General features: G+C 41.7%; 1 protein-coding gene across 1 annotated transcript; it reads right to left on the bottom strand.

Annotated features, from left to right (window-relative positions):
* Window positions 1–7,260: 7,260 nt before the first annotated feature.
* LOC127766733 (protein DJ-1 homolog B-like) lies at window positions 7,261–14,479 on the bottom strand. Its single transcript, XM_052291863.1, has 8 exons — window positions 14,260–14,479; window positions 13,981–14,190; window positions 13,740–13,889; window positions 12,233–12,415; window positions 8,406–8,480; window positions 8,008–8,223; window positions 7,763–7,903; window positions 7,261–7,666 (listed from the first exon to the last, which is right to left on the bottom strand). The coding sequence occupies exons 1-8, from the start codon at window positions 14,290–14,292 to the stop codon at window positions 7,487–7,489; spliced, it is 1,188 nt and encodes a 395-aa protein (XP_052147823.1). The 5' UTR covers window positions 14,293–14,479; the 3' UTR covers window positions 7,261–7,486.
* Between the last annotated feature and the right edge of the window lie 830 nt (window positions 14,480–15,309).

Here is a 15,309-nt window from a genome sequence, read left to right as displayed (position 1 = left end):
TTCACTTGTGATAAGCTGGGACCGATAAAAGTCTGCGACTTCATCAAAAGCACACAAGAAAGCAACTTGATAGCTACAACAACAGAGAGAAAAGTTGCCTAATCAAAAGCACATTTGTATAATATATATTTAAGAAAAGTAAAAATAGGGGGGAAACAGTGTGTGCAAGGATATATTCATACTTGAGAAACATGGCAATGCTGTATCTACACGCAGAATTTAGATACATTCCATGTTCACGTTCACAAAATAATCTGGATTTTATAAATACCTAGAAATCCAAATCAATTGTTAAGTATGAACTTGTATAATATGAATTTAGTATGAATTTGTAGAGAATAAATCGTAACCTTAAATGGTAACATGAGTATATTGTTTACACACACTGCAAGGGCCAAGGTCAGACACTAAACTCAGACAAACCTTACATCTATTGGTGAATTTGTAAACTTTCAGTACTTAAGCTATAAGAACTCATAACTTTAATTAGCTCACAGAAAATCAAAACATTGAGCAACATGTAGATATGGTCATGTAGTTGTTAGCGGAAATATAGAACTGAGAGATCAAGCGATCTGTAAGTACAAACATGTGAATGTCAAATATTATTTTGATAGGCAAATATGCTTAAGTAATGGTGTCCTCCAAACTTACAATCGTGATTAACTTGCTCCACTTAAGTCATGTCCATCACCTTGCCTAATGCCATCCTCCAAACCTGCAATCCTGATAAAATTGCTCCACTGAAGTCATATGCATCACGTTGTGCCTAATTCCATCCTCCAAACCTGTGGTCAAAGGTGCCACCAGGTTGCCTCCTCTTGCAAAGAAGAAAATAAAAAGAATGCCTATTAGCAGCTTGTGAGCAATGGCTAGGATAATCCCAGATCAATGCCGATATAAAAATGAAAATTATGTATGTTGTAGTAGTGCTCTATATAAAAATAAAATTATGTATGTTGTAGTAGTTCTAGACTTCTAGAGCATCATGGAATGTGTTTTGGTCGCGCCGCATGCCCCTGGGGCAGAGGCTAGGGATATAGCACATCTTCTGCTTCAAAATAAAATATCTTCTTTATCTAAAATAAGGTTTATCTCTTTGGAGAATATATTTCACCAAAAAGCACCAAAATTCTATCAATTCACCAACTACTGCTAGTTGGAAGCATTTAAGCCATGCTAATGAAAAGGTACACACTCAAATTCGTAAAAAAAAAGAGTAGTAGTAATTCCTATTCAGAATCAGCTGGTTCATGCTTGTACCTCTGCATACACTAAGCTGAGTTTATCTAATAGGTTCATACAAAATATATCCATTTATCCTTGCCTAATCATAGTAAAATAGTAAAAAACCTAAAGTAAAGAAATAATCCTGCATATATGGATATTACCTTTTTGTTGTGCCTGTGGAGTACATGAAATCAGATATATCAACCAAAGGCCAATCAATGGCAAATAAAAGAACAAAATCTCCTTGACCCTCCTCATTGAGCATCTTAAAGTTAAAAGCCATCAAATAAAGGCCTATTGTTCTTCCATTATGCTTACTCCATCCCCAGCATATCTGCATATGCTTGTATTAACTTTAGAGACAATTATGGTAGTTTTTTTAGCATGGCTAGCAGTATCAAATAGTGGATTGCAGTGCCACATTAAATCAGAAATTCAGATATACCTTTTTAGGCTACAGAAATAAAATATAAATCTTTCATGTTCTCAGGAATAACCAATAAAATCAAACTTTTCAACTTTAACCACATCCTTGGGAGTAGCCATAATTTTTGTGCAAATTAGCTTTCTATGCCAAAAGTAAAAAAAAGAATGTTTCGTTATAACCAAGAGAGATTGAACCAAAAGAGTCAAAGAATTAGAACATCTCTAAATACCCAATATACTGATCAGCTCCACACATGCTCTTCCAAAGCACAGGTCCCGCCAACTACCGTCTGATGCAGCATTTGCCACAACATTGAGTCAGGCATCTTCTTCTCCTAGTCAAAAGCCGCTCCTATTTGCTTGACCATCGCTACTCTTAATGATTCGATTGAACAAATTGCCGCAGGGGATGAAGGGATACCTGGGGTACCAGAGAAACGAAGGCCGCTGCCCATCATGTTCTGAGAACGTTTTCTTCAGGTGGAGGTAGCACAGATTAAACTGCTATAATGCCGATCCGGGAAAAAAATTGAACACATAACCTGTCAGATATGTGTAACTTGTTAGTTAATAGTATCCCAAAACTTTACAACTCTTTCTGAAGCAATAATGTTTTTCTTTAGACAAAAAAAAGGGAGGTAACACATATGAACTGCTATATTACATAGACTCAGGTTAGATATATAATTACTTTGTGAACTACTTAATATATATGTAATTTATTCATGGATGCTCATCTATGCTCATTCACAAAAGTACTAAACAAATGAATCAGAAGGGAGCATATGAATTCTCATATGTGTTTCGACTTTGGATACCCTTAATCTAATCGAACCAGTCAGCTCCAACCGCTCTGATCGAACCAATCAGGTCCAGCCGGTGGAGTAGTGCCCCGAGCAGCAACCTGTCCTCTATGCTCGCACGGAAGCAGTGGACGACACACAACCAAGCATGTTGGTTGGCTGATTATGCAGATGGCTAGAACTGCTGAAGCCAGCAGCCGGCAACAAGGTTGGCGCCGGAGAAAGTGGACGTCGGCTCTGGTGCTGGTGCCATCGAGATGTAGTCATGCCAATTCGACCAAGAGCCTATCGCGAGGCACGTCGGAGGTGTAGCGGAGGTGCCCCAGCAATCTTGCGGAGCCGCGCATAGCGAAGGGCCCGTCTGTTGGTCGTCAGGCGACAGCGGTGCGAGGAGAGTTGGAGATAGTGGCCTGGTGGCGATCAAGGTGCAGCGGATCAATGATACCTGAAGCGATCTCTCCATCGCATGGTGGTGCAGGGGACGGCGCCGAATGTGCGATGTTTAATCCCGGGGAAGAGGGAGCATGAATTGGGGGAGTAATCAGGAAATGATGATGGGGGCGACATTTGCGAGAATTGAGGAGGAGATTGCTCCGTTGGTGATTGGATCCGTGGATGCATAAGTTCACCTGTTGCATTTCAAACTCACGGTAGATGATGTGATGTGATGAGGATGGACGGTAGGGATTAGGGATGATGATTTCACCTGTAGGATTGGAAGTGGCAACTCCTCCTTTTTATATTAGTATAGATAATTTTAAACTCCTAATCTTTTAGTGTTACAAAACCAATTTTACGTTACGTCAATAATACTTTAAACGGTTCGGTTCTTTTCAACTTGCAGGTTATAAGAAGCATACTTCCCAATTTTCTAAACGGCACAATCTTTTTAGGTGAACCAAGTTAGGTGAACAGTTAGTACTCCAACTTCTTTTTAGTCCCATTTAGTTAAAAAAAATCCACGCTGTCACATCGAATGTTTGATAAATTTATAAAGTATTAAATATACACGAAAAAACCAATTATACAGATTATATGTAAATTGTGAGACGAATCTTTTAAGCCTTATTATGCCATGATTTGATAATATGGTGCTACAGTACACATTTGATAATGACGGATTAATTAGGCTTAATAAATTTGTCTCGCATTTCCTGGCAGAATCTGTAATTTGTTTTGTATTATATTACGTTTAATACTACAAATGTGTGTCTGCATATCTGATGTGATAATTAAACTCAATTTTTTTTTCTAACTAAACAAGGGCTTAATGTGAACAGAGGACAGTGGAGATAGACCAGAGTGGGTAGCGGGCAAGTGAGGTTGGTTTCATGTCTCCAAAGAATATTGTACTATTGCAAAGTGAAACGTGTACATCTTTCCAAATCGGAGTCAGGGCAGGCCCAGTGCAAAACTAAATATAGGGGCCCTTAGAGCAAGTTCAATAGTATAGCCCACTACTAACTCCAATTTATTTATAACCGATCTAATAGCCAATTCGTACAATAGTTGCTTACTATACTATTAACACATGGTCCCACCTACCATACACATATTATGTCTTGGAGTCCGTGCTGCAGCTGGCTACAGATCTGTAGCCCGCTACTCTTCTCTCTCATCTTTTATCTCATTAAAATATGCTTATAGCTGGCTAATAGCCCGCAATTGTACCTGCTCTTAACATACTACTACAAAACAAACAATTAAGCGCTAATGCCCATGATGCCGTGCGTCGAGATGACTTACATATGTTTATGTTTTGATATCGAGAGATTGGACAACAGTAATTAAATTAATAATTGGGCTACGGAGATGGTGTATTGGTGTGCTGATTGCTAACCTTGCCGAGGGGAAGGCAGGCGATGGAGGCTAGGAGATGCCGAGCAGCAGCGACGCAGTAGATTGCGTCATTGCTGAGCAGCTGGCAGCAGCAACCAGGGAGATTGCGTCGGTGCCGAGCAGCTGGTGATGGCCATGGAGTGAATTACGTCGGCGCCGGCCGCGGGCGACACGCGATACAGTTTCGATTTTTGGCTTTTCGCCAATTCGCTATCGCCCGGTCGCCGATCGCTGAGTGCATGCGCGTGAAGAGTAGAGGAGGGGATGTGGGCGGCGGCAATCACGCGCGTTTCTGTTTTCTTTTCGCCGCGGGGCGCTTCGCTTTCCGGCTTCCGCGCATGCATGCGCTCGATCTGCGGGCCAGGGACGCGGGAGGGAGGGGGTGGGGGAGGTGGGTGGGGGCCCCTGCGATCTGGGGGCCCAGATCGGCGGCACCGCTTGCCCCCCGCCAGGGCCGGCCCTGATCGGAGTTTTAGTTTTGAATATTGGAAAAGTGAAAATCTGCAATCTGGCTGTGTTCTCGGGGGTTTAGGAAGCCTTCACCAGCACGTAAAAATAGACCAGTGGATTAACACATGAATAATTAAGTTTTAACTAAATAAACTTAAATGATCAATATAGTAATCTTTAGAGTAACTGTTCTATAGAAATTGTTTATAAAAAAGCGTCGTTAACGGTTTAGGAAACGTGCGTGTGAAAACGAGGGGGTAGAAGTTGTGAAAATGTAATATAGAACGCAGCCAAAAATGATACAGGATATCAAACATCCAAACATCCGTATTGAAGTAAGATCAACCCATTGGGCATGAGCAATGTATATAGCTCAAGTGGTCCTTAAGGTGGGCCCATGTGAATTCGGTCTTTAACTAATACTAACACTTGCTGGAAAATGCCAGCGATCGCGTGCCCGATTAGCGGCAGAAAAATCGGGCGCCTGCCGACGCCCGCGCCTTCGCGCTGTCCCCCCACGCGCCCCACCACACGCGTCGTTGCAACAAATCACCCGCATATTACGGAAACGCTCTATTAAGGGAATCCGTTTCATTTTTTGTTCCACCAACAATGTTTTAGCAAGTGTATTCGTGATGTTTCACTATGTATTGATCAAATATTGCAGCGAATTAAAACATTCTTTCGTTATTTGCTGAAATATTTTTTTTATATAGGGTGAAACAACACCAATTTTTTTTGGAAATCGTTGTTTCATATGTTGTAGCAAAATGTTTCACGAGGTCATTTGGTTATGTTTCAGCTTTTTTTTAAAAAAAAATATTGAAACAATTCCGGTCTACTTGATAAAACAACACTCGATTTATAGACGCCTCAACACTTGCTACAATGTATACATAGCAAATTGGTCCTCAAGGTGGGTCCCATCTAAATAAAAAATCTTACCACTCCTCAACTACCCCTTCTCTTCTCCTCATCTTCATCCGATCCCCTTTCTTTCTCATGTTCTTCTCTCGCGAGCGCTCACGGGCGCAGCCGGTTCTGATAGTGGCGTCGGCGGTCGCAGGCACGCCCGGATCCGGCATCGGTACTCGCAAGCGTGGCTAGATCTGTAGGCGACGGTGCTCACGGGCAGGACCGGAATCGACGGTGGCGTCGGCGCTCGTGGGCGTGGCTGGATTCGGCGGTGTCGGCGCTCACAGGCATGGCCGGATCCATCGGCGGCGGAGGCGACTCTCGCAAGCGGATCTCCGGCGACGGCAACTCCATCCGGGTGTTTCGAGCTTTCTTCCCCTTTCCATGGCAAGGCTTCCATTCTTCTTCCCTTCTCTCCCATGGCGGTAAGAAACAGTTTGGGAGAAAAAGTAGCAGTGAGAGAGTGTGTATTTTTTTATTGGCAAAATTGGTTATATAGTATCGAAAGTTCACGTTTTTGGTTTTATAGCACCGAAAGTTACCGGTTCACTTTAATAGCACCCAAAGTTCACTATGTTCCCATTTTTAACACTTCCGTCAATTCTCGATCGTTTTCCGTCCGTCTTGACCCAGCCACACACACAATGTGACGTTTGTACCCCTCACAAGTATAAGTATAATGCATGTCAATGAGGGTAGAAATGTCATATCATGTGTGTGGCTGGATCAATAACGATCAAGACGGACAGAAAAATTGACGGAAGTGCTAAAAATGTGAACAAGGTGAACTTTGGATGCTATTAAAGTGAACCGGTAACTTTCGGTGCTATAAAACCAAAAACGTGAACTTTCGATGCTATATAACCAATTTTGCCTTTTTTATTGCTTGTGGTGTGCTTGTGACCGGCCCTTATGCATAAGTATGGCTCATCCAAAGATCACCTATAAAAACTACTTATACAATGTATAATGCTCACTCTTGAGACTTAAGACTCTCCTTATGTCATACATTGTGGACACCCTCATTCTTCTTCTTCTTTCAGTGCTACCTATACAACATGTAACATATTTCCACCTCAACATGTAACGAATCTTCAAGCCAATTAGATGATCCAAAATCTGTAAGATTTGCTCCCTAGTTTTATGTCAAATAATAATTAACAAATATGTTTTATCTAGCATCCTATTTCATTTTTACACACAAAAGAAAGGTAACAACTCATCATTTGATAAAAAAAATTATTGCAGTATGGTTATGCTTGATTGAGACGTCTCTCTAAAATCCAATTCTCACAACATCCTAAAATTTAGATGAATTCAGACGTTACCAGAACTTCAAATATTATATTTTTAAACTCCTAATCTTTTAGTGTTATAAAACCAATTTTACGTTGCGTTGATACTACTTTAAACGGTTAAGCTCTTTTCAACTTGCAGATTATGAGAAGCATACTTCTCAAGTTTCTAAACGGTACAATCTTTGCAAAAACTGTATTTATTCATCGGCAACATAATTTTTTTCAAATCAATCTTTTACCATAATTTTTTTTCAAATCAATCTTTTACCATTTTAATGACAATCATTTATTTGTGCGCTCTCGAATAATTGTCATAAAAACTCATTTCTATCCATCAATCAATCCATCAGCTATAAATTAAGAAAACACCCTTATAAGTTTATGGGAGAACAAATGTTGATGGTTTGACAAATGACAACTCTTTATGTCTCTTTCTTGGAAGGAAAATTATCTCTTTCACAGATCACACATCTGCATTATGAAAACTTTCATTGGTTTGATCACCTAAAACCAACAGAAGATCGATCAGGCAAAAAGCAAGCCTTCCGCAACCCTCTGCGCCACGTCGCGGCCGAGCAGCTTCTCGACGGCGGCCACGGCGAACTCCATGGCGGTGCCGGTGCCTCCGCTCGTGATCACGTTCCCATCAACCACCACTCTGCTCTCGCACTCGCCGCCGCCATCCTGATCCGCCGCTTTCTTGCCCTGAAATCAATCGCGCGGCCGCTCGATGTGTGTCAGGTCTCGACAGAATATCACTGATCAAAAGCAAGCGATCTTGTCTAATGTTCTTTAATTTACCTCGAGCAGACCGTGGGGCTCGAGCACATGAGCCGTCGCGGCGCCAATGGCGCCGTAGGGCTTGCTCGCCGCCGCCTGCTTCTTCAGTAGAGCGACAAGCTTCTCGTTGCTGCTCATCGTCTTCGCGCCAGGCGTGCCACCCTGTTGTTTGAGACGAGGAGAGAAAGTGTTTCAGACGTTCAGTGATCTGAACATGTTCAGATCAAAATGGGTTTGGACAGCGAGAGTTCGTGTTTGCTGCTTGCCGGTAGGATGATCAGGTCGAAGCTGCTCGTCTGATCATCGGCAGCCGCCTCGTCCAGCGTCGTGTCAGCCACGATCCTCATCCCGTGGCGCGCGACGATCTCGACGCCGGCGTTTTCCGCCGACGCAACGACGACGTCCGCGTCGGCTCTGCGCAGGACGTCGATGATTGTTATCAGCTCCATCTCCTCGGTGCCATTGGCTACTGGAACAAGGACCTGACACAAAACAGAGGCAAATTTTCAGAGAAGTTCTGGCTTTTATATTGTATAAGAAATGCTATCCTTTTTTTTTCTCTCCATGGTGATTTGGAAGAGCTCCATCGATCACTTATGAGGTATGAAATGCTAGCTAGTGTTAAGATAAGTGTATGTTTAGGTTTCATCTCTTGTATATGTACCTTGGGCGTGCCGTTACATTTCCATTGAACCGAGTTGACTTCATCGATGGTATACCCAGCATCGTATCTGACAAGCTGACAATTTGAGGCACAAGATATAGGGAGTTAACTCATATGTTGATCAAGCTATGACAGTAAAAACAACAAAAGGGGGGGGGGGGGGGGGGATGATTTGCTGTTCATAAAGTGATGAGTCAAGGAGCAGAGCTCAAATCTGCCATGCTTACAAATGCCAGCTTCCTAGTCCTAGGTAGTTGATGGGTGGGACCGTGGACAAGGTAACTTTGTTGATTAATTTCTGGTCCACCTATTTGTCAACACTTGTATTATGGACTTTCTTTGTTTAAAAGAATGCTCCACAATATATTACAATAACATTTTCCAATGTTAATTAATTTATGAAAATTTACACTATCGGTACCTTCTCAACGACCGTAAAATTTCTCTTATATAAGTACTACTACACTCTCCAAAAGTCCTATCATAGTCAAATCAAGTAGACTGGCTTGGTACACTGACTACTTTTAAGATTAATGTATACTATCTTCATTCTAAAATATATAAAAAAAATGTCTTATCCGGTTCTAGATTCTTATATTTTGGGATGGGGGAGTACATTTCTTAATGAACTATTAGCACGAGTTTAGGGTTTGAAGAGAGCAATTGCAGAACTTTGGCGTGTATGTTTCATTCACAAATAATCCACCTTAGCTGCGTACATCTGTGTTAGATATAGAGGCCAGGTTTTAATCTATTTTCTAAAAAAAAAAGAAGATCTCAAATAATCCAACTACTATATTCACATTTAAAATTTAACCACACTTATTTTAGCAATGATTTTTTTTTTAAAAAAAAGAGAGCACATCAGGGATCGCCTATGGTTTTTTTAGCAACGAAATCGCAAATACTATACAAATTAGTATGACATATTATCCAAGTATGACCATATAGAATTTTATTTCAACCCAATAAGTATTATATGGAGTAGGTGGGAAAATATGGAGTATTTATTTTCAGTACATTCCGTTCTAGTGCTCATGAAGTTCTCTGACTGCATTTCAGAAACATTTGGCCCCATGACCATAGCAGCAGTCAACACACACCATCATACTATCAAGTATCAACAGCTATCGGCATATGGCCCATATGACCATGAGGCCATGAGGGCTTATCTAGACAATAAATTCCTGCCCTGACTTTCGACAACCGATTTTGAGCTGACAACGGCACATGTGAAGTGAACATTCAATACAACGTTAGACAATTATTAGACCGCCGCAATGTACCGTCCATTTCCTCATAAATTATGCCACCCATTCCTGGAAACGAGGAACTAGAAAATGTGTCCTAACTACTCCTTCTGTACTCGTAAGGAAAGTTGTTTAGAATAATGTTTAAGTCAAACCTTGAAAATATAAATCATGAATAACTCTTAAGTTGTTGAGTTTGAAAATGTAAAAATTATATGAATAGATTTGTCTTGAAAAGTATACATATATCACTTGTCAATAAATATTTTTATAGAAACAAGAAGTTAAAATTGTGTTTTGGAGACCGTGTCGCTGTCCAAAACGACTTCCTTTACAAGTACGAAGGGAGTATCCTATATTTCTCGAGTTCATTTCTTCTAAAAAAACTAATCATGTAAACCTCTCTAGCGGGAGATCGTGGGATCCCCTTTTGTGAGTTCGGCCGAGGGAAAGAGCTCGCCTCTAGAAATCACGTATCTGCCCTGAAGGCTGCTAGGCAGCGTGTACACGACAAGATTATACAGGTTTGGGCTGCTATGAAGCGTAATACCCTACTCCTGTGTGTGGGATTCAGGGTAAGAGTTACAAAGGTTCCTAAACTCCGGAGAGCGTTCTCGGTCCTCTTCTCCTAGAGCCCAGGTTTTCTGAGAGTCGTCCCCCTTTTCTCGGTGGGCAAGGTCCTCCTTTTATAGCTCAAGAGGATACCACATGCACCGCCTCTACCTACTCTTCTACCGGGTGGGGACCCACCCTACCTTGACCGGATCTCGACTCGTGCCTTCGCCTGGAAGCTAAGCCACAGCTCGTCCTTGAGTGGGGCCCAGCGCCGTCCCCCGCCTGACACGGGGGGCAGCCCTATCATTCCCTCATTAATGGGTGAAGACTTGTGGTGGCCGCCCTCTCGTGGAGAGAGCTCCGAATGACCCTCCGATGGGACGGGTCATAATTACCTCCACTTTGCCGGAGACAGATGCGACGTGGGGGCACGGCCGTCCGTCCAGTCAGACGTGACCGGCGACAGGCCGGTCACAGACCAGCCATTCCTGTCTGACACACGCCAGTCGGGCACGCCGTACGTCTGCCCGCAAGGGGCAGTTAGGGCGCTGTGCGCATTAAAGGCGGTTCAGCCTGGGCCCCCTCCCCGCTTGCTCCCCCCGCCAGATGGCAGCTGGGCGAGGGCCTCGGGGCAAAGCGACGCAAGGGCCCAAGGGGCATGACGTGGCACCCCGAGGCCCCTCGGGCCGCTCCTGCGATTCGCGGGGTGCGGGGGTAGGGCCAGGCTGTAGGGTCACGCGACAGGATGGGAAGGTAAACTCCTCTCACTTCGCATATCTCCGGGCCCATATCTCCGACAATACGTACATGGGCAGATGTATAAATCATGAATAACTCTTAAGTTGTTGAGTTTGAAAATGTAAAAATTATATGAATAGATTTGTCTTGAAAAGTATACATATATATCACTTGTGAATAAATATTTTTATAGAAATAAGAAGTCAAAATTATGTTTTGGAGACCGTGTCGCTGTCCAAAATGACCTCCTTTACAAGTACGTACGAAGGGAGTATCCTATATTTCTCGAGTTCATTTCTTCTAAAAAAATAATAATGAATATAGACGTACATGGGCAGATGTACTCCATATACTCTTTAAAAAACAAGCTTAATTATAGTCTATTTGGTCCACCTATATATAGAGAGTATATATACTTGCTTATATAAATATATAGATTACCAGATTATGTAATTTAGTTAAGTTTGGCATAGTCCATGGACCATGGTCGTTTACTACTTCAGGTAACATACCAAACACAACTTTGTCGAAAATGTTAGCACCCATTTGATAGTAAACTAAAAATACCTGTCTTTTAATATGATTATTCTAATTCGTTTGGCTATTATTTTCTTTTAAATATTTATGTAAATAGGCAAACATACTAGCCATGCTTAAAGTACTTTTGATCAGAGATCTAAATAAATAAATATTGTTGGTCAATTTTTTTTTCAAAAAAGACAATAGTATCATATATTAAAAATAGGAGGTACCACACCATTTTCCCACCAAATAATACGCGGTCAAATTTAGCTTGGTTTATAAAACTAATCTTTAACTTTTAGTTTATCATATTCTACAACTATAGTAGGAAAGGGGATTTAAATGTCAATCCAATTATATTATTTTCATCAAATAAAATTTGACTTTTATTAGACTGATTATTGTTGGTCAATAATTTTAAAAGTTGAATATCAAGATGCTTACAAGCCTGATACTGCAAGATGAAGGAAGTAGCTAGCAGCCTAGCCAATCTTACTTTAAAAATAAAAATTCAAACAAAAACATTTTTCAAAATCTTAACAATTAATGGACAGGTCTTGCCATGGTAAAAAAAAATCAACAAGAGTAACAATGGATAAGATCCAATGAGAGAAATTTTACTACCTCCGTGCTAGAATATAGCAATCTACCAGTTTAAAATTGGATGAGACATCCGATCTTTAAGTGCTATACTCTAAGACGGAGTTAGGTAGCTATTAATCAAGTGCCAAAGTTAGTAGAACCATATATATAATTAATTACCATTTCTTTTGCGATCTGCTCGGCCTTGTTCTTGCTGTAGAGTTGCTCTACCAGAGCGAGAGCGAACTCCGTCGACGTCGCCGGGCCACGGCTCGTGACGGCGCTCGCGTCCACCACCACGCTCGCATCCACGGCGGCCACCTCCGGTGGGAACTTGTCCACGAACAGCGGATGAGCAGTTGCCTTCATCATGCAAAGACATATCATATTTGACGGTTATGAATCATGATTAATAAATTAACGATTTGTGGTTAATTTTGTGTATTTCAAAATTAGCTTACTGGGAGTGTAGGTGCGTACACCATCGTAGCTCAACTTTAAAACCTTTGGGGGCAATTGCAAACTTACCACTGTTTTGAATTGTTATTACAAGACTGCACTAAAAATTTACAAAAATATCACTAGAACTATTATTCGAGTGGCATCCTTACAAAATTGAAAACTGGTGGCAAATTTGCAAATGCCCCAAAACCTTTTTGCACCACAGTTTTGGTGCCTTTTCTCTCTGTAGAGTAAATTTCATATATAAAATGAGGAAAACGCAAACACCGTTTATTATAATTTATTTTGAGGAATCCTTTTATGGCAAAATGTTCTATTTTTCTAGATAATGGCAAAAATGTTCCACTATGTGGTATTTTTAATCTTTTGAACAAACATTAATTTGTTACTTGGTTCCATAACCATTTTTTATCTAATTGAATACATGTAAATCAATCGGTGAAGTATTTTATGTAAGTATACGGTTTCTTAAAAAATACTCCATGTCAAAACGTACACATGTGTTTTAAATTATGGACATGATTTAGTGAGATTAGGTATTTACCGACACCCTTCGTTTCTTTGAGGTCGTCTGTTAAACATGTGTTTTGTGGTAAATACTTATCCCTCTGTTTCAGGTTATAAGACGTTTTGACTTTAATCAAAGTTAAACTGTTTTAAGTTTAACTAAGTTTATAGATAAATATAATACTATTTATAATATTAAATTAGTTTCATTGAATCAATAATTGAATATATTTTCATAATAAATTTATCTTAGGTTGAAAATGCTACTACTTTTTTTTACAAACTTGATCAAACTTAAAGCAGATTGACTTTGACCAAAGTTAAAACATCTTATAACCTGAAACGGATGGAGTATATCTCAAGTACCTATGTACTCCCTCCGTTTCAAAATATTTGACACCGCTGACTTTTTAGCATATGTTTGACCGTTCGTCTTATTCAAAAATTTTTGTGAAATATGTAAAACTATATGTGTACATGAAAGTATATTTAACAATAAATCGAATGATATGAAAAGAATAAATAATTAGTTAAATTTTTTGAATAAGACGAATGGTCAAACACGTACTAAAAAGTCAACGGTGTCAAACATTTTGAAATGGAGGGAGTATAATTTTAGAAAAAAAAAACCAGCTGGAAATTAAGCAGTGAATTGTGATAGTGGAGAATAGCAATAGTGAGCAGTGGACTGGAGTGACCACTTGCTAGCTTTAGCAACCTTGAGGCCGTTGAGCATGCCCCAGGACGCCAGCGCCAGCGGCGGCGCGGCGCAGATGGCGGCGTAGAGACCTCTGGCCGCCGCGTGCCTCCTCACCATGGCTTCCAGCGCCGCGCAGCCGCCGAGGTTCGCCGCGCCTGGAACCCCTCCCTGCGCGCGGCACATCTCGCAGAATTCAAGATGAGCTTCTTCCATGACGCATCCATCGGTGTCGCCATTGGCCGCAATATATTGTACGTACCGGGAGGACGATGAGGTCGAAGTGAGCGGCGGCGCAGTCGCCGCCGGCGACGAGCGCGTCCGCGACGATCCTGACTCCGTACATGACCTCGACGACCAGCTCGCCATCATCGGCGGAAGCCACGGTGACGTCCGCGCCGGCGCGGCGGAGGACGTCGATGGGCACCGCCGCCTCCACCGGCTCCGTGCCGGCGACGATCGGCACCAACACCTGCACACGCGTACGATCGAATCAAACACTCCGCGCGAACATGCACACACTATAATCATCATATGTTACCTTCTTCGTTGGAGGAGACGCCTGCGCCGCCATTGCCGACGACCGAAGCTAGCTTGAGCTTGAGCTTGATCTATCAGCGAGCTAGCGAGCGAGATTGCGGGGGTGTGTAGTTGGGAGGAGGAGACACCGGGCGCATTGAACGAGCTGGGTAAACCGACAGCATGGGGTTTCTTTAATAGAAGAAGAGGAAACATGTGGTGTCAGTCGACGAGAGCTCAGCTCAGACTCAGATCAGTGGATGTGTGCAGATGCAGTGAAGGGAGAATACTTGAAGGTCGCCTGTGTACAGTTACATTGACTTGACCAGCCGCCCGCCCTGCACGTCGTCTCCAGCTGCCAGCTTCGTTCTCGTTTCCCGGCGGTGAGTGACGGCGATCGGAGTGAGAAAAAGGACGACATGCTCATTATTTCGATTCGTACTACTCCAAACAAACAACAACTTCTAGGCCGCGGTTGTTTGGTTGGCTCTCGCGCCAAACCTTAGGCATATCACAATTTGTTAGTGTAGCATTTTCAGAAATTGTTTGATTGGCTGCCAGCTTAATTCGTTCTCGTTTCCCGGCGGTGAGTGACGGCGATCGGAGCGAGAGAGAGGACATGCTCATTATTTCGAGTTATCAACGCTAAGGTGAGTGTTTCTTTCAATTCGTACTCCAAAGTCCAAACTGCAATCAAAACAAACAATAGCTTTTAGGGGTTGTTTGGTTGGCTCTAAGAGGTTATCACGTCAAACCTTAGGTATATCACAACTTGTTACTCCTTGTAGTGTTTAGTTGGTTGTCACACCAGTGTCATGTCTTACTTTTCTAGTTCTTGGGCCCACGCATTGTAGGCTCAAATTCTTTATATATATATATATATATATATATATATATATATATATATATATATATATATATATATGAGATTATAGGCTCAAGTTCTTGCTAAACTTAGTCACATTTGTGGCAACAAAATTCTATATATTCTTACTTTGTGTGGCATGACACACTTGTAACAAAATGAGGAGTGGCAAACTTAGCCATCAACCAAAACGATGACCTTGCTCTT

This window comes from Oryza glaberrima, chromosome 1 (genome assembly GCF_000147395.1).
Source record: "Oryza glaberrima chromosome 1, OglaRS2, whole genome shotgun sequence".
Taxonomy (NCBI): domain Eukaryota; kingdom Viridiplantae; phylum Streptophyta; class Magnoliopsida; order Poales; family Poaceae; genus Oryza; species Oryza glaberrima.
This window is presented reverse-complemented; position numbering and strand designations above follow the sequence as displayed.